The sequence below is a fragment of the Ochlerotatus camptorhynchus genome, unplaced genomic scaffold (genome assembly GCF_037179485.1).
Source record: "Ochlerotatus camptorhynchus isolate MF236.1 unplaced genomic scaffold, CSIRO-AGI_Acam_v1.1 ptg000651l, whole genome shotgun sequence".
Taxonomy (NCBI): domain Eukaryota; kingdom Metazoa; phylum Arthropoda; class Insecta; order Diptera; family Culicidae; genus Ochlerotatus; species Ochlerotatus camptorhynchus.
The window spans coordinates 207,874-231,156 of NW_027041130.1; the positions used below are offsets into that span (position 1 = coordinate 207,874).

A 23,283-nucleotide genomic window follows, 5' to 3' on the forward strand; every position below is an offset into this window, starting at 1 on the left:
CTACAGGTGCGCTAGTGTTCTCCAATGAAAAGTGGAGCCACTTTCTGATCCAAATTTCCCCTTCTGTTCTGTGCACGTATGACACTTTTCTCTCTCAAGAGCAAAAAGTGTTTGGTCTGCTTGTTCGAACACAACACACAAGTTTTTCGATTTTTTACCCACCTCCGTCCTCCTGTGTTACGCATTACCCCATATCTAATGGTGATAAGCTCAAATCGGTATTATGCTCGGATTAAATCCTGATCAAGAATGCTACCTTGATGTCGACATCAGAGTTAATCAACACGACTCTAAGCCAAACCGGAACGGTATTAAGAGTTAATCCAAGTTGTAGCTTACCGCCGTTACTGACAGGGGACGAATTCCACGCCAAATCGGTCAGTCACCAAACTTGACTATCTTCGATCTGGATGATACTTGGCACATATTTTCAGTATGATAGACCTAGTATTTTCCGCAGGAGAGGAGACCCTTTTGACTCAAGGGTAATTTTTGAAAAGGGCCTATGTGTTTTTGAAAACATACTTTAAAAAAAATGTAGTTCGAAAACAGTTGGTTTTTAGAAAAAAAATTACTAAGAAGAAGTTGTAGGAAACTAATAAGGCTTTATAAAAAAATATACACGAAATTATTTTTTTTCGTTTTTTTTACAAAAAAAATTGAAAATAAAACTTAAAATTCAAATAAAAAAAAACGTATTTTTGATTTTTTTTATATTTTTTTATAAAAACTTGAATAGAAAGCAGAAGTTTTGAAAACAACTCTAGGATGGACAAACTTTGATTAAAAAAGTTTTTCTAAGAGCAACTTTTAAGGCATTTTTGAAACTTTCATTATTTACGGCAAAATGTTCAGTTTGATGTCAGTATATGATTATAAAAATCAATTCAAACGATAGTGCTCATATCGATAAACTTCCTAAATGTAACCGTTTTCGAGATATTTCAAATTTACTTTCATCATAATCAATTTTTTGTAGAAAATATGCCCGTTTCGTAAGTTATACGTGATTGTCCATCAAATATGATAAGTTTTGCTAGATATGCATGTACTTACCTTCAACTTACCCTTCCACCAATAGAATATAGGAAAATTGGTTTTAAACTTATAAGATAAATAAGATAAATAAATGAAATATCCATGCGTTTTTATTTGCATCTTACATTTATTACTTTCGATCGTCTTTAATAATAATAATTTGTACATAAACCTTTTCGTTGGATATATTTTTATTTGATGAACTTTTGATTGGCATGTTTTTATATGTTATGAATGGTGTGTTCTTCGTCATTTGAAAATAGTTTCGCTGATATTTTATTTTCGGAAATCGGAACAATACAGTGATATTTTCTTATACCTGGGATCGTTTTTAACCTTTTCAAAAATGCTTTTTCATTCTGCAGCCCCCTGTTCGTATTCCTTTTGTGACACAAAACAAAATGACATTTTTGTTAAATAATCATTACTCTTCTGGTTAGCCCATGCATATAACTCTGCTGCACTTGTGATTGGATGTTCGTGTTCTACAGCCACACTTGCGTTCCTTGCTATTCGTTTTAATGTGCCACCAATCGCGTCACATGGTCCCTTGCCATGCGAAGTTGCAAAAAAGTGCCATTCAACATCAATATTGTACTTCGTTTTAAATTTACAAAGACTTGCAAAATTTTTGCAATTTTTATATTGGGATGCAGCTCCATCAGACATAAACATCGCTTTTTTTACTTGTATTTTTGTTTGCAAAAATGTCAGTAATTTTGAAATAAATACTTGCACCGCAATTGTATCGTGTTTTAAAACTTCAGAGATTACGATCAAACTTAAATTTTTAAATATACCTGATTCTGAATAATAAATGCAAAAAGGATGAATAGTAGCTTGTTGATTATTCCAGTAACTACTTTGGGCAGCATCTTGAAGAACAAATGAATAATTTTCGGAAAAAATCACAAATTATGACAATTTCTCCATTTTTAAGAGTATTTTTTGTATTTCTCAAGAAACTAGACTGCTGAGTTTTAATATAATCATGGGATACCAGTTTTTCCAACTTTTCGCAAAAATAAGGAACAAATCCATCTACTGGTTTTACAAGTTTCTCTAAACTACATCGATCAGTTGAAACCCATTGTTCAAAACATATTTCAGACATACCCTGTTCCTCGATTTTTTTCTGAAAAACTTCTTTCAAAATCTGAGAGACCTGGACAACGTTCGCATTCGCGGGGATAACAATGTTTAGTTCTGGATGATGAGCTGCATAATATTTCTTCAAAATAATGGTTGAAATCTTTTTCGAATGAATATTTTCTAAGACAATGAAGCATTAAATTAATATTTTCATGGATGGTACAAACACAAATATTGTGAGAACCTGAACTACCAAGTAATTTGCAATGCTTTGGTTTTAGTGCTGCAAATAAATTAAATCAAATGCTATTTTTACTAACTTCTTGAAATTTAATAAAAGCTTCTCGCAATGTACAAACTAAAAGTCGCTTTTGAATATGAATCTTCTTACCTTCCTTCTTCACTGAAACGTAATCGTTTAGTCATGGCGTGGCTCTGCTTATCTGGTCGCTTTCGAAGAACTGCAATACCGCGTTTTTAATTTCGGGATCCAAACCGTGTCCTAACCTTTCGTTGGGGGTGGCCAATACTCCTTTCCCGTTTGCCAAGCATCGAGCTTGCAATACAATGTATTTATTTGTTTCAAACTCGTCCATTACCGTTTGCGTTGACCAAGATTTCGGCAAAATCGTCAGAATTCTTTTTTGATCGTCTCTCGATGAACCTGGATCAGCAAATCTCTCCTTCAGTTGTCCGATCATCTCACTGTGTTCCGCAGCTTTCAATTTTAGTTGCTCCAGGTCATCTTCTTCCGCTTGAAAACCAAAGATGCCTGTCTTAATGCCATTGGTAATGTCCATATTTTTTCTCTGGGGATAGTTAACATTCTGGAATTTTTTTGTCGATATTGGCGATACGTTGATACCAGCTATGCCCTTGTTGAATAGCTCAATATTATGCGTCCTGCAAAACTGTTGCTCTCCACTATGTTACGTTTAGTTTTGGGTAGTAGCAATTCGCTTATAAGCATTTGGGGTATGACATTATTGATGCCTAATCTCCCGTGAGCGTGTATAAGGAAATTATGCCACATGGGCCGCATCGCTTGAAAAGCGAAAATTATCTTGCCCATCATTCCGCATTGACGTTGCTGACAACGCTTCCGCACGCACACACACAAGTACCAGCACAGTAAACATCAGTGACATCATAAAGGGAGCCAGAAGAAAAGTGCATTCGCACAAGTAGCACGCAAAACGGCGTGGTTGATAATCGCGATTGCCGTGATAGTAAGTTGGAAGTGTAAAAAACTGTGTTCTCGGGCGCGAGCAGCTCTGTGCGATCGAAGAAGAACGCACCGGATGGTGGATCAACGATCAAACATCGTTGAAGCTTGCCGACGACAGATTAACCGGTAAGTTAATCAAAGAAAGTGAAGGTAGGAAAATTCACACTCTCCTCTCTAAAGTGCGCTCAGGCCAAGGCAACGACGCCAAAACACGATCTCCCGGACAGACGCTATCGGTGAAGAACCACTGCCTGTGGCTAAAAAGGCCTTCAAACAGAAGTAAGTCGCTTTACTCCAACAGTCGCCACATGAAAACTAAGGGGATATGCGCCCCAGGGCCTTTTGTTCTGATTGCTATTCCGCAGGTCGGACTACTCAGCTGCACGAGGGCCAGTGTGTCTGGGCTGTGCGTGATTCTGGCGAGGTCATCGTAGACACGACGGATGAGGGTTGTCCGGACCGGACTCTAAACCACGGAACAACGGGTGGTCATTGTGCTGTGTGTGTGGAGCAAGTCAGACGGACGAGCCGCGGAACATCAGTGCGGTAATCCAGCGGCGGTAAGGGTGCACCCAGCAGCATTGAGTGAGTACTCTTAAGAAGAAGTAAGCGGAAAGAAGAAGAGAAAAGATGTAGGGAAGTGAGAGCAGCAAAGGCCGAAGAAAGATAGGAGAGGAGGTTAGGCAGGAGAAAACCATGCCGGCACAATAAATTAATGTAAACGTCAATGCTAACCCAATTTTTATTTCGTTGGTGCACATTTTCCCAGTGTTTGCGTGTTAGCCCATTCAAAGGTAGTCTGCTCTACCGCTACCTGTAAATTGCAACATTGGCGCCCAACAAAAACGAACCATTTTGGATTATGATTTTAGAAACTTGTTTTGTAGTTTGTGGCAAATTTCTTTGAATACGTAACACTTTGTGGAACCTACCATTTTATTAAGTTCTTGTTTAGTTGGTTAATTATAAGACCTATTAGGATCATGGATCCTGCTTGCCTGACGGAAGAGGAAATTGGTTACGAACTGGCCTTGCGCCACGTAACAAATCTCAGTGCGATTCCTCGTAGAGCTAGAGCCGTTCGCTTACGCGCTCTAATGCAGGAAGAGGATATAAAGGGGATACTCCATGAAAGCTCCTCTCATGTAATGGAAGTAGGGGAGAATATCAGTCAATGTCAATGTCGGATCAGAGAAATATTATCGGAATTGGACGCGGCGATGAAGCGAGGAGACCTTCCAGTTGTTAGGCAAATGCGATCGCGGTTGATTCACTATCGGGACCGGTTAGCTATTGTTGAACCACCGGTAAATCTGAACGATACGTACGCGACTCTGTGTTTGCTGGTGCAGTTTTCGTTGGATGACATCGACGATGCACTTGGAAGAACGAGAAAGAGTGACAAGAAGACAGTGAATAGTAATGGTGTGAATAACAACAGCAACAACAAGAGCAGTAGCAACGTCAACAACAACACCGGTGCGATCCCGAAGCGGACTTCGCAAGCAGCATCTTCTTTGGGACTACGAGGATTCGATGAAGAGGGAAACTCAGTCGCGCAGTCGAGCCCCAACAGGCTCTCAACCATCGATAAAACGAACAGTTTTCAGAATCAGTCCCAAACAACTCAACAAGGTGCGATTCCGTTGTCATCCTTGCCAATCCGAAGAAACTCTACGCCAGGCTACAGTACCGGAGGAGCAGAGTCGTTAGCGCATCAACAAGGGCGAGGAAGAGGTTGGAACCTGCTCAACCAAGGAAACCTCCAAGCAAACGGGGGACACAACATGCAGAAAGGAACTGGTGGACGCTTTGTGATCGACGACAGTTTACCTCCTCCTCCGTATCACCACCATAGGGCGGACGCTGGAGAAGCCAACGCCAGGGAAGACTGGAACCGGCTACGTGATGAGTTGCTACAAAACCTGCTACGACGGAACCACGAAGAGCCGGCCAGACCACAGCTGGAGGAGCGAAGGACGCAAAAGGCAATCCACAATTGGCCGTTCCGCTATAAAGGCGAGAAAGATGGTGCGTCTTTGAACACTTTCCTTCAACGGGTAGAAATCTTCGCATCATCGGAGGAGATATCAGATGCAATGCTGCTGAAGAACGTGAAACATCTCTTGCTGGACGACGCACTCACCTGGTACAGTAACATATACCCAACCGGAGCACTGGTCAGCTGGGAAATCTTCAAAAGGCTGATCAGACGGGAGTTCCTTCCATCCAGCTATGCATACATCTTGAGAGCAGAGGCTTACCATCGGTTACAAGGCGACGACGAGTCTTTCAACAAATTCTTCCAAGACATGTCCACACTATTTCAACATGTGGATCCGCCGATGAGTGAACAGGAAAAGCTGTTCATTATCAAGAAAAACATGAACGCCACCTACGCGCCGATAGCTGCATCCCATCAAACGACGAACATGCACATGCTGGTAAGGGCCTGCAAGGAATTCGATGAGCTTAGGAAGCTGCAAGCAAGTCAACGGCGTATTGCCTTGCCCTACGGAACCTTGCTCGAACCGTCACTGGCTACTCCTTCGTCGACGCAGCGGGCAACAAAACCACAGCAGCCGCTGCAGCGCTTTGGAAGAGTCAATGTTTTGGAAGCAGAGCATCTACAGCAGTACGCGGAACTTCCTTCACACTCGACGCCACAGCAGACAGCCGAATTAGAACAATCGACGCACGAGGAAGAGAAGCTGGATCAGAAGATGGACGCGATTTTGCAGCAAGTTAACGCCCTGAAGTTACGGTTTGATCGTCGTGAAGCACCGGCAAGACTAGCGAACAACCAGCAAGCTCATCATGCACCTGCGCTGAACCAGAATGTCGCTCAACACTCGCAGAACATGGAAGCAGGCAACTCTCGACCAGTAGTACTGGTTTGCTGGAATTGTGATGAGGAAGGACATCGTTTTATGGATTGTACAAAACCGCAAGCGGTACTGTTTTGCTATCGTTGCGGACAGAAAGGCTTTTCACTACGGAGTTGCCGCACGTGCCAGCAACGAGCGGGAAACGCTCCGGCGGGGAACCAATAAACGAGGGAGTGGAATCCTCGCTCTTAACTGACCATCCCTCGAACGAACCGGAGCTGCGACAAATCAATTCACTGATAATAAATCCTGAAAATGACAATCGTCCGCATGCGATAGTAGAAGTATTCGGCAAGAAGATGACAGGGCTGTTGGATAGTGGAGCCAACTGTTCCATTCTAGGAGGAGATTCAGCGGAAATAGTGAACGAACTGGGGTTACAGAAGATAGCGTTGGCAGGAGACATTCGTACGGCAGACGGCACGCAGCACCGCATTCAATCATACGCTCGGCTTCCAGTAGCATACAATGGAAAGAATGAAGTAGTCACGGTTCTTCTGTTACCGACCCTGCCGGACTGTGTGATCTTCGGAATGAACTTCTGGAACTCTTTCGGGATAAAACCCGTATGCTGTTCTCTCAACGTGTCAGTGGATGCAGAAGAAGTGCCAGCGAACGAAGCCTTGAAGCCGCTAACGAACGAACAGAAAACCAGATTACAAGAAGCTATGGACAAACTCCTGAAAGCAGAACCAGGCAAATTAGGAAGGACAGATCTGTACGTTCACCGAATCGACATCGGAGATGCGAAACCACGGAAGCAGCGCTACTTTCCAATGTCGAAGTACGTCTTGGAAGAAGTGAATAAGGAGATTGACCGGATGCTGGAGCTTGACGTAATTGAGGAGGCACTGTTCTCGCCATGGAACAATCCTCTAGTGGCTGTGAAAAAGAAAACTGGCCAGTACCGGGTTTGTCTGGATGCTCGGCACCTGAACGCCGTGATGGTAAATGAAGGCTACCCTATTCCTCAAATTTCGGCGATAATGAACAACCTGAGTGGATGCTCGTTCATCTCTACCATCGACCTGAAAGATGCTTTCTGGCAGCTGCCACTGGAGAAGTCCTCACGCCCTGTGACTGCCTTCACAGTGCCGCAAAGAGGTCACTTCCAATTTAAAGTGGTACCATTCGGACTTTGTACGGCGAGTCAGGCCTTAGCACGCTTAATGACGCACTTATTCGCTGATTTGGAACCACATGTGTTTCATTATCTAGACGATATAATCATCTGCTCGCGCACATTTGACGAACACATAGAAATGTTGGAGAAGGTCGCAGAACGGCTGAAAAGAGCGAAGCTAACCATCTCTGCAGAAAAATCCAAATTCTGCCTGGAGGAGATGAAGTATCTGGGATACGTGTTGAACAAGGACGGATGGAATGTGGACCAGGAGAAGATTGAGTGTATCGTGCGATTTCCAACACCGCAGAATAGGAAGGACGTTCAGAGATTCCTAGGCCTGTGCAATTGGTATCGCAGGTTCATAGCAGACTTGTCGAGGATTGCAGTACCATTGACGGAGTTGACCAAGGCGAAAGTGAAGTTCCGGTGGACAACCAAAGCAGAGGAGGCCTTTCTGAAGCTCAAGTCAGCGCTCGTTTCAGCACCGGTCTTGGCGATGCCAGATCATACGAAGCCATTTTCCATCGCCTGTGACGCAAGCGACGTGGCGATTGGAGCGGTGCTGACACAGGAAACGGACGGAGAAGAGCATCCGATAGCGTATTTTTCGCAGAAGCTATCCGCATCGGAGCGCAAATACTCGGTGACTGAGCGAGAGTGTTTGGCCGTAATTCGGGCGATCGAGAAATTCCGCGGCTACGTTGAAGGGATAAAGTTTACAGTATACTGTGATCATTCGGCATTGAGTTATCTGCGGTCCATGAAAAATCCGACCGCTCTCATGAGTCGCTGGATACTCAGACTAAACGCCTTCGACTTCGTTATAAAGTACCGCAAGGGAGTGATCAACACCGTGCCGGATGCGCTGTCCAGGATCGTATCGTCGCTAGTGTTCTCCGTGGATGCATCGATCGACCCGTGGTACCACAAACTGGCCGAGCGTGTACAAAAGGATGGCGACAAGTTCCCGGACTTCCGGCTAGCAAATCAGGAGCTCTACAAGAACTGCAGCAGCAGAAACGAGGACGGTGTACTAGTCCACAGATGGAAGAAGGTCGTTCCGCTCAACCAGCGCGCAGAGGTCATCGGAAGGTTTCACGATTCAACTTCCGGAGCACATCTAGGTTTCCAGAAAACGTGGCAAAAACTGCAAAACCATTTCTACTGGCCGAAGATGATGGACGATGTGGCGCGCTACGTGAGAAGCTGTGGAACCTGCAAAGCAAGCAAAGCACCGAACACCACGATGATGCCTAACATGGGAGGACTCAAGCCTGCTCGTCTACCATGGGAGTTAGTTTCAGTGGATTTTGTCGGTCCGTTCACACGATCGCGTAGCGGGAACACGGTAATGCTCGTGATAGTCGACTGGGTGACGAAATACGTAGTGGTGCATCCTATGAGAGCAGCGGATTCCGTGAAGATGGTGGATTTTCTAGAGCAGCATGTCTTTCTAAAATTTTCTCGGTCTCGGATCATTCTCTCGGACAATGGGAAGCAGTTCATCTCGGCAGCGTTCAAGGCATTGATCGCGAAGCACAACATCATCCACATGAAGACGGCCTTCTACTGTCCTATGGTGAACAATGCCGAAAGGGTGAACAGAGTGCTAATCACGTGCATAAGAGCTCTTCTGGACGAGGATCACCGAGCGTGGGATGAAAATCTGCAAGCCATCGTAGCAGCAATCAACGGAGCGAAGCATGAGGCAACAGGCGTTAGTCCGCACTATGCGAACTTTGGAAGGGAGCTAATCCTGCACACTGACCTGTACGTACAACAGGACCTCAACATCCCAGATGACCCCAAGGTGGCGCAGGAGGTACGGCTATCGGCAATCCGCCGAATCCATAACTTCATCATTAAGCGGATCAAGAATAACCACGAGAAGAGCAAGCAGCGCTATAACTTGCGAACACGGGATGTAACGTTCAAAGTCGGAGATCTGGTGTGGCGCAGGAACTTCACGCAGTCCTCCAAAGTAGATCACTTCAACCAGAAACTCGATGCAAAGTTCGTTCCAGCGGTGGTAGTAGAAGTCATCGGCAGCAACCTGTACAAGTTGGAGGATGTGAAGGATGGGAAGAAGGGGCAATACCATGCCAAGGATATGAAGGCCGATTAGCAGATGTTTCCCTCAGCTATTTAAGCAGCAGTGGCTGCGAACAATTTGATCATCGATCGGTGAATCAGAAAAAAACGCGAAGCGGTCAAGATTCCATGGTGCAGCACAGCAAGTAGACAACGCCTAAGGGTAGCAGTAAGGAACGCAGTGGAAGTAACACCAAACGCGCTCCGGAAAAACGGAGGACTCAATTCGGACAGTGCTGCTCCGTCTTCGATTCACCACATTGCGCCGTGGAAGATGTCCTACGTTTGGGGAACCACGACGAACCAATCCGTATTTAACGCCATGATGACATCAGTTCAAGCCTGTATGGCCCTCGGAGGGCGCGCCGTTTGTTGGGAACGAGAGAAAACCAACCATGCTATGCGCGAGGCTAGCATGCCGTTACCAGAGCGGGATAAACTGGACAAATCAACGAATCAAACAGACCTCGCAAAAAACACGACTTTAGCAGTGCCGCGGAACAACCTAAATCCAGATCGGATGTTCATGCTAGCACTGCCCTCCCAGGGCGCACCGTTTGTTGGAGCGAGAGAAACCAACCATGCTAGGCGCGAGGCTAGCATGCCGTTACCAGGTCGGGACAAACTGGAAGGTCAATCAACCAAAACCTCGTATCCAACCGGCGATAACAGCTTCGCCGAAGCATCCGGCTCTTGATCGGATGACTGTACAAGCTATGAACGCAGCATGCAAGGAGCTGTCGACAACGAGCATCTCTGCCACCAAAAACCCGTCATACGGAAAAGGCTTGAGGACCAACAACACGTACCGAAACCTCGCCATTCCTTGCACTACCATGGACCAAACACCAGAGCTATCTGTCGAACTCGGTCTCAACCACCAACAATACCCGACAACCGCCATGGATGAATTTAGTCGGTGCAGGAAAGCTGACAGGCACCAGGCTTTCGGCACATTGAAGTGCTTTCCAACACCCTCAATTGATCGGGAGATCGAACGATCAGGAGAGGAATTCGTTGAACGACATTGACTGACAGATTCCAGGCACAGGTCTTGAACGAGGTGGAGTTCTTTTGCATGGGGGTTACTATGATTTTCTAAAGTAACGCGAACGGGAGGCGCGGTGTTATCCTCTCTCTTGGGCTCATAGTAATCTAGGTTGCGGAAATGCTTCCTATTCTCAGATTGCGATTGATCGAATCCACTATATCCGTTCGAAATATTAGCCAACACATTATTACTGTTATTTGTTCTATGTAAGATCTCTAGTTTTATTTTAGCTCCTAAAACTAGCATAGATCTTGTTGAATGTCGAGCCAAAGGTCGGCTAGACGTAGAAGATGGGACAAGAACTTCACATAGAGACATTCTGCCCAATATAGGGCGGTCAGATCACCCTCTGGCAGGACTCGCTGCCGTTATGTTCGTTTTAATTTAGTTGGGAAATTTATATCTGGTGAGCATGAGGCTCACGGTTTTCAGTCATGCTGCGGTTATCTACATCTTAAGGTTTGCTTAAGTCAATATCATAAGATCTGCCTAGTCTCTATGCGACTTCTAAGGAAGTGAGCTAAGAGTTTTTTGTGAGCTTCTTCTTCATCGCTCACAAAAAACTCTGCGCCTGTGGTAAGGTTGTGTTACGTTTAGTTTTGGGTAGTAGCAATTCGCTTATAAGCATTTGGGGTATGACATTATTGATGCCTAATCTCCCGTGAGCGTGTATAAGGAAATTATGCCACATGGGCCGCATCGCTTGAAAAGCGAAAATTATCTTGCCCATCATTCCGCATTGACGTTGCTGACAACGCTTCCGCACGCACACACACAAGTACCAGCACAGTAAACATCAGTGACAGCATAAAGGGAGCCAGAAGAAAAGTGCATTCGCACAAGTAGCACGCAAAACGGCGTGGTTGATAATCGCGATTGCCGTGATAGTAAGTTGGAAGTGTAAAAAACTGTGTTCTCGGGCGCGAGCAGCTCTGTGCGATCGAAGAAGAACGCACCGGATGGTGGATCAACGATCAAACATCGTTGAAGCTTGCCGACGACAGATTAACCGGTAAGTTAATCAAAGAAAGTGAAGGTAGGAAAATTCACACTCTCCTCTCTAAAGTGCGCTCAGGCCAAGGCAACGACGCCAAAACACGATCTCCCGGACAGACGCTATCGGTGAAGAACCACTGCCTGTGGCTAAAAAGGCCTTCAAACAGAAGTAAGTCGCTTTACTCCAACAGTCGCCACATGAAAACTAAGGGGATATGCGCCCCAGGGCCTTTTGTTCTGATTGCTATTCCGCAGGTCGGACTACTCAGCGTGATTCTGGCGAGGTCATCGTAGACACGACGGATGAGGGTTGTCCGGACCGGACTCTAAACCACGGAACAACGGGTGGTCATTGTGCTGTGTGTGTGGAGCAAGTCAGACGGACGAGCCGCGGAACATCAGTGCGGTAATCCAGCGGCGGTAAGGGTGCACCCAGCAGCATTGAGTGAGTACTCTTAAGAAGAAGTAAGCGGAAAGAAGAAGAGAAAAGATGTAGGGAAGTGAGAGCAGCAAAGGCCGAAGAAAGATAGGAGAGGAGGTTAGGCAGGAGAAAACCATGCCGGCACAATAAATTAATGTAAACGTCAATGCTAACCCAATTTTTATTTCGTTGGTGCACATTTTCCCAGTGTTTGCGTGTTAGCCCATTCAAAGGTAGTCTGCTCTACCGCTACCTGTAAATTGCAACAACTATCCTGAGATGATGCTGTTGTTATTGACGTAGTTGATGGTATTTCTTCGAGGCCATGTCGAGATGTAGATGGCTGCGGCTCCGTGACGGTTGCACTTCTAGTTCCAGATTTTCAGCACATGGTTTGATTCTATTTAAATTCAAGCGACACGTATCACAGATTGATAGAGATGTATCCAAATTAAATTTCCACTCTAGGAACTTATGTTTTTCAATCAAATTTTCGGATAATTTACGAAGCTTTGACGAACACCTTTTATTAGGAAACGGCTTGCAACACTCGACCTTCTTGAATTCCATATTCAAATTATACTTGTTCACTAAAAAAGATTTTTTTAGTGATGTCTGTTTTCAAAAGGATGGCCATGCTTATATACAAACGTAGGTACCATTTGGATATTCAGGTATAAATATTGTTTTGGTATTGAAGTTACTCTAACAGAGAAGCTCTTTTTTTCATGAAAAATACCATGAAAGACATTATAATGTACCTAAAATAATAAGATGGATAGGTACATCAATATTAACAACTTAAATAGGATGAAACTACGCTTGATAATGAAAATTAGTGCAACTTAACTTGTGTTGGTTTCTATATTTAAAATAATAGTGTTTTCATTTCCCCTGTAAATTCTAAACGGGTTGTCTGATCGTTCAATCGTCAAAAGACAAATTGAAGGTAAATATATGTGTATCTTGCTAAACTTATCAATGCTGATGGAGAATCACGATTAACTTATGAAAATGGCTTATTTTCTACAAAAAATTGATTTTGATGAAAGTAAGTTCTGAAATATCTCGAAAACGGTTATATTTTGGAAGTTTATCGATATGAGCACTATCGTTTGAAATGATTTTTTTAATCATATACTGACATCAAACTGAACATTGTGCTGTAAATAATGAAATTATCAAAAATGCCTCAAAAGTTGCTCTTAGAAAAACTTTTTTATTGGAAGTTTGTCCATCCTAGAGTTGTTTTCAAAACTTCTGCTTTCTATTCAAGTTTTTATAAAAAAATATAAAAAAAAATAAAAATACGTTTTTTTTTTGTTATTTGAATTTTAAGTTTTATTTTCAATTTTTTGGTAAAAAAACGAAAAAAAAAATTCCGTGTATATTTTTTTTATAAAGCCTTATTAGTTTCCTACAACTCCTTCTTAGTAAATTTTTTTTCTACAATCAACTGTTTTCGAACTACATTTTTTTTAAAGTATGTGTGCAAAAACACATAGGCCCTTTTCAAAAATTACCCTTGAGTCAAAAGGGTCTCCTCTCCTGCGGAAAATACTTCGTCGATCATACTGAAAATATGGGCAATGTATCATCCAAATCGAAGATGGTCGAGCGCGATTTCTGGTTTTTTCAGCTCATTCTGGATGGAATCCCTCAGGGCTGATAGCGGATTATTTTTTAGTGACTATCACATTTTATAGTTGGTCACTTCCATGTCCCTTTTTTCGACAAAATGTCTCTAAAAGTCACTTTTTTCGCCATTCCTGCTTGAATTGCAATGAAAAATCGTTCACACACAAAAAAGTATGCTTAGTTCCTATTTTCGAAGTTCATAAATCTTTTTTGGAAGTACATAAAATTAACTAAAGGGATATTAAGAGTGTTCGGTCTGGGAGGGCTCTTTCCCTTTCGGTAGTGGACTTTATCGGGAGGGTTGGTGGAGGAGGCTTGCCGTCGATCGAAAACTAACTCTTTTGAGCTCTGACATTTTTGTTCGGTTTTTGTTTTTGCAGACGTAATGTATTACTTTTCGAACCGTACAATTGTGGTACTTGGCTCGTAAGATGTGACTCCTATGAGGACAACTTGATGATATTCTTCTCACCCGACAAGCACTTCGACTCTATTTTCCCAACGCCCTATATTGAACAAGCGGCTTATTGTCAAGGTTGGTATCTACAGATGACAGGGAGCATTCTAGTTTTATTTTATAATTTCTTTCAATATTTTAGCTTTAGTATACGAAATTTTATATGTAAGAGTATTCAAGCTTCCAGACGTTATGTACTCCGTTGAACGCATGCTACACGATCCTGAGGGCAGAACTATGCGAAGCATTGAGTGTAAAAAAGAAACGGGGGATATTGTTGAAGAAAAGATCGTTACATCAGAGGGAAGAGAATTTGTCCTCGATGACGCAGGTAGCTATTCATAAACAGTCGAATCTCGTTGGTTGGGTAGCTGTAGATGATTTTTAAGTTGTAAGGATGGATTTGACTACATTTACAGCGCAACATTTGAAAACGCGAACCGAAGAACACCCACGAAAACCAATACCACTATCGGAAAGAGGAAAACTTCCCCTGATTCCATGTTGTTGGTTTGCGTGGGGGCAGGTACTTCGATTCGCGTGGAAAGGGTTTTACAATATGTGTGCCACTTTCAATTCGAGGTTTGATGTTTGAGTGCAGACCAAATAAAAAAGAGCCCAACGAGCGAGGCTTGACTTAACTTTATTTATTTATGTTTTACTCACCGCAGGTTTATTGTATTATTATTTTTAGAGTCTACAGAGTGCGTGTTGGATAACTACAGATTATGCCATTTTCACAACAGGGATAATTTTGCGCACATAGTTGATATCTATCGCAATAAACGATCGAATAAGGTCGTCAAAGAAGTACGAAATATTTCCGGAAATGGTGGTCGAGGATCAATCGCGCGAGACCTAGTTCTTGTGAACCCTATGCTATGCGAGAAGAAAATGTCATGCGTTCGTCAACTGTTAAAGGAAGGAATTACTCCGTTTCCCTATAAAGTGGCAAAAGCTTTGGATCCAAACATATACCGTAACATCGAGTTTGATTCTTGGAGTGATATAAGAAGAGAATTGAAGTATAGGAGTTGGTACTTTGGAGGAAACGGCTTACAGGTAATACACAATTCATAAAGGTTGAATGAACATGTGTAGTCTTTGAAGAAAGACACAGAAGATTTTTTATAACTAATAGTTGCAGTTAATACATTGAAACCTTGTTTATCCTAGTTCTTGCATGCCTGTTGTAGAACCTACGCTTTGTTGCAATTCAATGTATAAAATTTTGGGGTTTTAAAAACAAAATATAAAAGCTAACTTGAGTACTATTACGACCTGTCTTAGTCAGGTTCATTGAGTCATATTGATATGAATATAAACTGCCATCTGCCTCATCATTCACTGCCTCGTGAGAGTCTGAATGATTGAGAGGTAAACGAGTCACTGACAGCCGAGCATTCAGTCAGTAGCTCAGTCAGCACGCTTATTCTTGTTTTATTAGGGTATACGTCCCTAACCTCGGTCTAATATGCAGCCATAGATTACGTTTTTAATCATAACTCATCAATTAATTTACCTGCAAACGATATTCTACTGCTAAATGGTATGCTTAGATATGCTTATCATGTCGTTTGCTATCAGGAACCGCAAAAAGTTGAAAAACTTACTTTTTTTAAGACAAAAACTCACCAGGGAAATGTATGTAATATCGGTCTATTGTCCCCAAATTGGGTCTATTTATGGATGCAACTTCGTCCTATCCTGTTTGATTCTCAAAAAAAACGCTCTTGGTAACGTTTTCTTATGTATTTTTTTTTATCACTATCACTGTTAACTTAATACTCTTCATTCCTCAAAACATTTCTTAGAGAAAATTTTACGAAAACTACATTAAATCACTCAAGTTAAAAATTAAAAATTAAAAATTTCGCTTATCGTCTTTCGACCGCAGAATATCTAAATCAAAACATTGTGATGTTCATTATACAGATTTGGCAGAAAAAATCTCCCTTCCTGTTCGTTCCTTATCATCCAAATGCAAACCACATTGTTGACGTTACTCTTATTGCTATATGCTGTCAAATGAATTTCATGGGCCAAAGTTAGGAACATAGAAAAGAAATGTGTCCCTAAAGTTGGGTCCATGATTTACTTGTGAAAACGTTGTTAAACAATTAAAATAAACATAAAATATTCAAACAGTAACTGTGAGTTTTACGTCTAGTGTGTATTATCAGGTAATTCCATTCAATAAATGCCATAATCAGGCCATTTGATGATCGTCAGTGCAACCTTCCCATCTTAACCTTAGAAGTCATGGCGGCTAAAAACTCCGAACAGAGTGATATTCTCAACCAGTTTTATTACTTACGAGAGCTGAAAATGTATTGAAATGTTGTGATATAAATTGATTTGTGTGTGGTACACATTTATCAATCATCAGTGATCAATATTTTCCTTATTTTTTGTGTAATATTCCTTAATTAATTATTTATTTGCGTGATAGGCCGAATGAAAGGACTAGACCCACATTACATACCGTAACCCTACTTGTTTTGAATGACTGAGCGTACATTTTCTATGGAAAAATGACTCAATTACATGCTGTGTGAGCAAATGCAATCGGTGTGCATCGCCTGCTCGTGAGTGACTGAATGTTTTTGTTGGCTTTTTCATTGCCTCTTCCTTTACCGTTTGGTACAACCGGTCTGCACAGAGCAATGGATTGAATAGTGCAGTGCTTTCACACTCAGCCTAAGCAGTCAATAATTTTACCGCTGTGGATAATTGCCAACAGACAAACAGTGGCCCGAAGTGAAGGTATCACATCTGTTTTATTCATTTCTTAGCCACGTCGAAGTACGTTTATATACATTTATATGGTTCTATAACATTCCCCAGAAAACCATTCCCCAGAATGTACCCTTCCTCAGAAAAGCATTCCTCAGAATGTACCATTCCCCAGAAAAGATGATGAAATTAGTAATTTTCACTTTTATTTTTTTTTTACTATTCATAATACACTATGTTTACTTTTATGGAACTATGTATTTATCAATTCCAAACCATTTTTTAGCTCTTTATAAAATGACAACCTTCAAGTTTTCGAGCACTTCGTTCATCATTTAATAAGTCAAAGGGTCTATTATGCAATCCAATTCAACCAGTCGGAAACTGTTGAACCTTATCGAAGAATTGTTCGACCTGAGTTGAAGAATTTCTCGTGATGGATTAAAAAATCGATGCATTGAACTACCGATTACAAATTTATAACATTATTCTACTCGTTATTATCCCAAATGGTCATTACCCCGAATCCCTTGCGAAAAGCTATTTATATACTCAAAGAAGGGAATATTCCCTTCTTTATCGTTTATCCAAAGAATAAATTATTTCCTTTTCTTATATTTTCAAAAAAGGGAATATTCCCTCCTTTATCATATATTTAGCGAATTAATGATGTTTTCTTTTATATATTCAAAGAAGGGTATGTTCCCTTTTTTATCGTATATCCAAATAATTAATTCTTTCTTTTTGTTATATTTTAAAAAAAGGGAATATTCCCTTCTTTTTCATATTATTTACATATTTAAAGTAGGGAATATTCCATTCTTTATCGTATATCCAAAGAATTAATGATTCCCTTTTCTTAAATTTTCAAAGAACAGAATATTCCCATCTTTATTATATATTTAACGAATTAATGATGTTCTTTTTTATATATTCAAAGAATCACATCTTTATTCTTTATTATACTTACGTCCAAAGAATTAATTATTTTCTCTTTTATATACAGGGTGTTTGGTTCCGGGTTTTACATATTTTCAGGGTAGATAGGTCTCCTAAAGTTATGAAAAAATCCCCATGAAACATAGGGTCGGAAATGACTGCTAAGCATCATTCTATGTTTTTTTATTGCCAACTTTGGTTAGCTATATTTTTTTAATCTTAATGTGGTTTTCTGATTTCAACATACTAAATGAAAGAATAAAGTCTTAGCTATCAATGCTCTTTAGAAAAGAACTCGATTAAAGTTAATTATCATACATTAAAATTGAAAAGTATGTTGAAAGTACCAAAAAAAACTGGTGAAATTTCATACATTTTAGTGTTTTTAAGTTGAAATTTTTTATTGCTGTTAATTTATTTGTTCTACAAAACATTCTCCATGCAGTTCCCTAGATTTGTGCCTTTGGTAGTAACCTTGTAGGCTTTATGGTTTCTTCGTAATTATTGATTTAAAACAGCCATAAAAACTAGTGACGTTTTCTTAAAATGCGCTATAGTCGCCCTATCCGTTCGTACGTTCGGCTGTTGTAGTGGATTACGCACATGAAAATTTCGATTACCGCACATCTCCTGCACTGAAAGAAAACATAACTGCGGAGATGTTTCGCGGTATCGAATATTGCTCAGTCTCAGCAGAAAGCACAACGAGAGACACCGAATCGGCGAATTCTGAGAGTGGAAGGGAGAGAAGTAGGTAGTGGTAATAAGTCGATGTCCCTTTTATTTCATAGCACTCGCAGCTCAGCTGCGGTGCTATTTTAATGGAGGAGTGTGCAGCTCCGCTGCTTCTGTATTCAAACCAATACCACTTTCGGAAAGGTGATAGTTGCCCCTATCCGATGATGTTTTGCGTGGGCGTACTTTGGTTCGCGTGTAAAGGGCCTTAGAAAGTTTGTTTACAAATGCTTTTGTTCCGTTATCAAATGTTATGCCTTAGATTTTTTTACAGGAGTCAGTATTTTTTTACTGGATTTTTGGATTACTGAAAAACTCGGTTAAAATTCAAATGACTGTTATTCGTAAAGATTGAATAAATCGATAAAAAAATATTTATCATCATTACACGGGAAGGGATCTTTTGGCTGACTAATGAAAAGCGGGAGGCAGAACATAGAAATTGTTTTAAGGTGATACGATCCAGAACCTCGGACTCCACGTCGCTTTTTCCAGGAGTCCATTATCTGCTACCGGAAAACATACAATAACAAAACTGTGATGACAATTCAATGCCCCAAATCACAATAGGGAGTTGAGAAAATTTCCTACCTGGGAATGGAACATACTAAGTTCAGCGTCAACAAATTATAGGCACTTTCACTGCCACTTCGAGTGTTCTAGGGAGTTAATCTCGGGCACTTGAATGATCTTGGATGATCTTGAAACAAGGAAAAAATGAGTTAGTTAGTTTTCATCCATGTGATTCCTAATCTTCTATTCGTTGTTCTCTAGTTTGTAGTGGTTGAGACTAGGGTTCAAATGCATGGTGCATACCGCTGTCATTGCTTGATTTTGATTTTTTTTAAGAGTCTGATTTTAACTCTCAAATATTATTGAGTACCGTGCAGAATATCCAAACACTTAACAAATGCATCAAAATGCGTACACTTCATACAAAACACCTCTTTTATGAGGTGTAAGGATTTCTCTTTGTAGTTCTTCTTAAAGTTCCATGCAAACCCTTCATAAGGTCAGATAAATTGTTTTGAATTCCCTTTGAATCCTTCTCAGTACTATCTTCGAACGCAAATTAGGGTTCCCTTGAATAACTAAAGATTTATAGTCATACAGCAATTCCATAGAAAAAAGTTATAGTGGGTCTCAGAATTTCATGAAAATTGGTATAATTCTTCCTTATCAAAAAATATTAGACTCGTATTTTTTATTGCGCCATTAAGGTGACCATTTCCGTGTTAGGGTGGTCCAAAAAATAATTTTTTTTCAAAAATGTCTTTTTTCAAAAATTTATAACTTCTGAACCTCTTGACCGATTGTTATATGGTGGCTTTACTCATGGGCTATTTCTAAGCCAGATTCAAAAATACACTATCAGTTTTTTTCGGAATCCGATTACAATAAAATGGAAAGAAAATTGAAAACCCGTTATATACATGTGAACCAAATTTCGGGGACACAGTCATTCCATAGTTTTAAGCCTCAAAACGAAAAGTATATTATTGTCAAACGGTATTCATTTTCAACGGAAGACAAATGTGTGAAATTGTAATTAAAGAAAATAAATGCTTCATGTTTTACTGATTTTTCTTCGACCTCGTCATTATTTGTAGCATTTAAGTACTTCTCCCAGAATTTTGATACCAAAATTAATAATGTCAAACTGGGGCCTGTTTTAAAGCCACGAAGACTTCAATGGGGGAGGGGAATCCAGCCACAGTATACGCTCGGTAAAAATATTTTAAAATTTTAGTAAAGTATACGAGGGGGGAGGTAGGATCTGCAATGTTTAAAAATTGGTCTACGTGGTTTATGGACAGCCTCCAGGCTGAACTGAATGTTGCACCCAGCTTGTAAGTTACTCATAGATTTCATTAGTCACATCTGCTGTGACTCGATGGAGACGCATTGTGAACTACCTTGCGTCTTCATCGTTTCCATGCACGTGTGGTGCATATATTGCGGAACAATAATTTTTTATTTAAAAAAAATTGTATCTCCAAAACTGCTTCTCCGACATCGCTAATTTTTTGATATGTTATGTAAAATTAAATGATCTTTCAATTAAAAATACTAAAATAAGAAGTTGTTGAAGACCCCGCAGTGAAAATCAAGAAAAAGCATTTGTAACATATTTTTTTTCTACAAAATCAAATATCTCTGAGTGTTTCATAGTTTTTCTTAAAACTACATTAAAACATCTTTCATTTGAAGGATCAATCGTAAAAATCGGTCAAGAGGTTCAGAAGTTATAAATTTTTGAAAAAAGACATTTTTGGAAAAAAATGATTTTTTGGACCACCCTAACACGGAAATGGTCACCCTAGGGGCTGTCCATAAACTACGTAGATAGTTTAGGAGGGGGGGGGGTTTGATAATTATCCACGGCCCATACAAATTTTAAATTTTTTGTATGGACAATTGTCCACGCAGGGGGAGGGGGGGGGGGTCAAGAATCCCAAAAAACTGTCTACGTAGTTTATGAACAGGCCCCTAATGGCGCAATAAAAAAATACGAGTCCAATATTTTTTGATAAGGAAGAATTATACCAATTTTCATGAAATTCTGAGACCCACTATAACCTTTTTCTATGGAATTGCTGCATAGCTTTATTGGACTTCTAGGCATTTTACGCTTCTGTAGCAAGTCTTTTGGTGGCTCTCAATTAAGTGGTCTAGATGCAAAGTAATTAATTGAAAACTTTCTATGCCAACCAATGCATGAATCTGTATTATTACAAGCACAGTGATACTCTTCGTCCAGGGAAGTTGAGAAAATTTCCAACCTGGGATTGGAACATACTGAGTTCTTATTGTGATACGATTCAGCGTTCATAAATCATAGGCACTTTCATTGCCACTTCGAGTTTTTTAGGGAGTTAATCTCGTGCACTATTGCGATTTGAGGCACTAAATTGTCATCACAGTTTTGTTATAGTATGTTTTCCGGTAGCAGATAATGGACTCCTGGAAAAAGCGAAGTGGAACCAGAGCCTGAGGTTCTGGATCGTATCACCTTAAAACAATTTCTATGTTCTGTCTCCCGCTTTTCATTAGTCAGCCAAAAGATCCCTTCAGATCGATCGCGTGGGCTTTGGTTTTTTGTTCATGATTCCGTTAAAATAAATCTGGGACTTTGAACAGTTATCTGAAGTATATGACTTGGAAAATTGGTAACTACACTACAAACACAATGCTCATTTCTGTTTGTCAAACTTTGTAAACATATCAAACAGAAATGAATAAATAGTGTATTACTGAATTATAAGTGGAAATGGGTGGCATTGACTAGCCCGTGATGCTAGCCTCTTCACCAACCATACATCAGTACACACTTATCGAGTCAGTCATTTTTACCAAGTTTATGAATTGTTGAACTCTTCGGTAAAATTTAAAAAAAAAATCTGTGAAAAGTTTAAAGTTGATAAAATGTGTTATGAAAATGTACAGACTTACTTCTGTTAACCCCGTGTAATGATGATAAATATTTTTTTTTTCGATTTATCCAATCTTTACGAATAACAGTCATATGAATTTTAATCTAGTTTTTCAGTATTCCAAAAATCCAATAAAAAATACTGACTCCTGTAAAAAAATCTAAGTGTATATACAGAAGCAGCGGAGCTGCACACTCCTCCATTAAAATAGCACCGCAGCTGAGCTGCGAGTGCTATGAAATAAAAGGAACATCGACTTATTACCACTACCTACTTCTCTCCCTTCCACTCTCAGAATTCGCCGATTCGGTGTCTCTCGTTGTGCTTTCTGCTGAGACTGAGCAATATTCGATACCGCGAAACATCTCCGCAGTTATGTTTTCTTTCGGTGCAGGAGATGTGCGGTAATCGAAAGTTAAGAATGTAGTTCAACATTTACAATAACATTCTACCAAATTTTCATGTGCGTAATCCACTGCAACAGCCGAACGTACGAACGAAAAGGGTGACTATAGCGCATTTTAAGAAAACGTCACAAGTTTTTATGGTTGTTTTAAATCAATAATTACGAAGAAACCATAAAGCCTACAAGGTTACTACCAAAGGCACAAATCTAGGGAACTGCATGGAGAATGTTTTGTAGAACAACTAAATTAACAGCAATAAAAAAAATCAACTTAAAACCGCTAAAATGTATGAAATTTCACCAGTTTTTTTTGGTACTTTCAACATACTTTTCAATTTTAATGTATGATAATTAACTTTAATCATTTTCATTTTTCATTTTCAAGCACAGAAGGGGGTCATAGGGCCAAGTCACCAGCGAAAAATCGCTGTCCATACTGCACCATTGTAGAGGTATAGATTTGGCATCACGGAATAATAACCACAGGGGTCAAATGAATCCTGTTTACGATACCGGATAGTAAGGAAAGCTGTTGAACATAGGGGATAGTCAGAGTAACAGCAATAATAGTGAAAGTTAGGAAAATAAGCAGGTAGAGATGGTTGATTTGCAATGGCTATCGACTCTGTTATATGGCCTACCGTATCAGATTCAAATTTAATGTCGTTTAATATTGCGCTTATTACTTTTATCTTTATTCTAAGCCATCTCCTTTCATATTTGTTTGTTTTAAAGTGAACTGGATGAAATGATTGTTTTATCAAAATTATTAAAGTTAACTACTATTCATATTTGCTAATTAATACCAAAATGTAATTTTTAATTTTATGAAGATAAGTTGCTCAGAATAGCAGCCTGTAATTCCGTACCAGAATCCGCCTCCAATTTAATGTCTTTTGTGGATTCGTAGTAGTAAAGTTGTGCTAAGAGCTAAATAGTTACCTAAAAATACTACCTAAATCGTTCACAATCAGAGCCTGGCCACTGATGAAAACCAAAACTACAAC

The 23,283-nt window shown here is 40.3% G+C and overlaps 1 protein-coding gene across 2 annotated transcripts in view; it reads left to right on the forward strand.

Annotated features, from left to right (window-relative positions):
• Positions 1–23,283, forward strand: part of LOC135714476 (protein ovarian tumor locus-like) — a 104,018-nt gene that overhangs the window by 29,384 nt on the left and 51,351 nt on the right. For both annotated transcript variants that reach the window (XM_065237852.1, XM_065237850.1), the window contains exons 4-6: positions 13,950–14,104; positions 14,169–14,357; positions 14,721–15,088. In XM_065237852.1, coding sequence (XP_065093924.1) covers positions 13,950–14,104; positions 14,169–14,357; positions 14,721–15,088 — 712 coding nt within the window. The remainder of the gene's footprint in view (positions 1–13,949; positions 14,105–14,168; positions 14,358–14,720; positions 15,089–23,283) is intronic.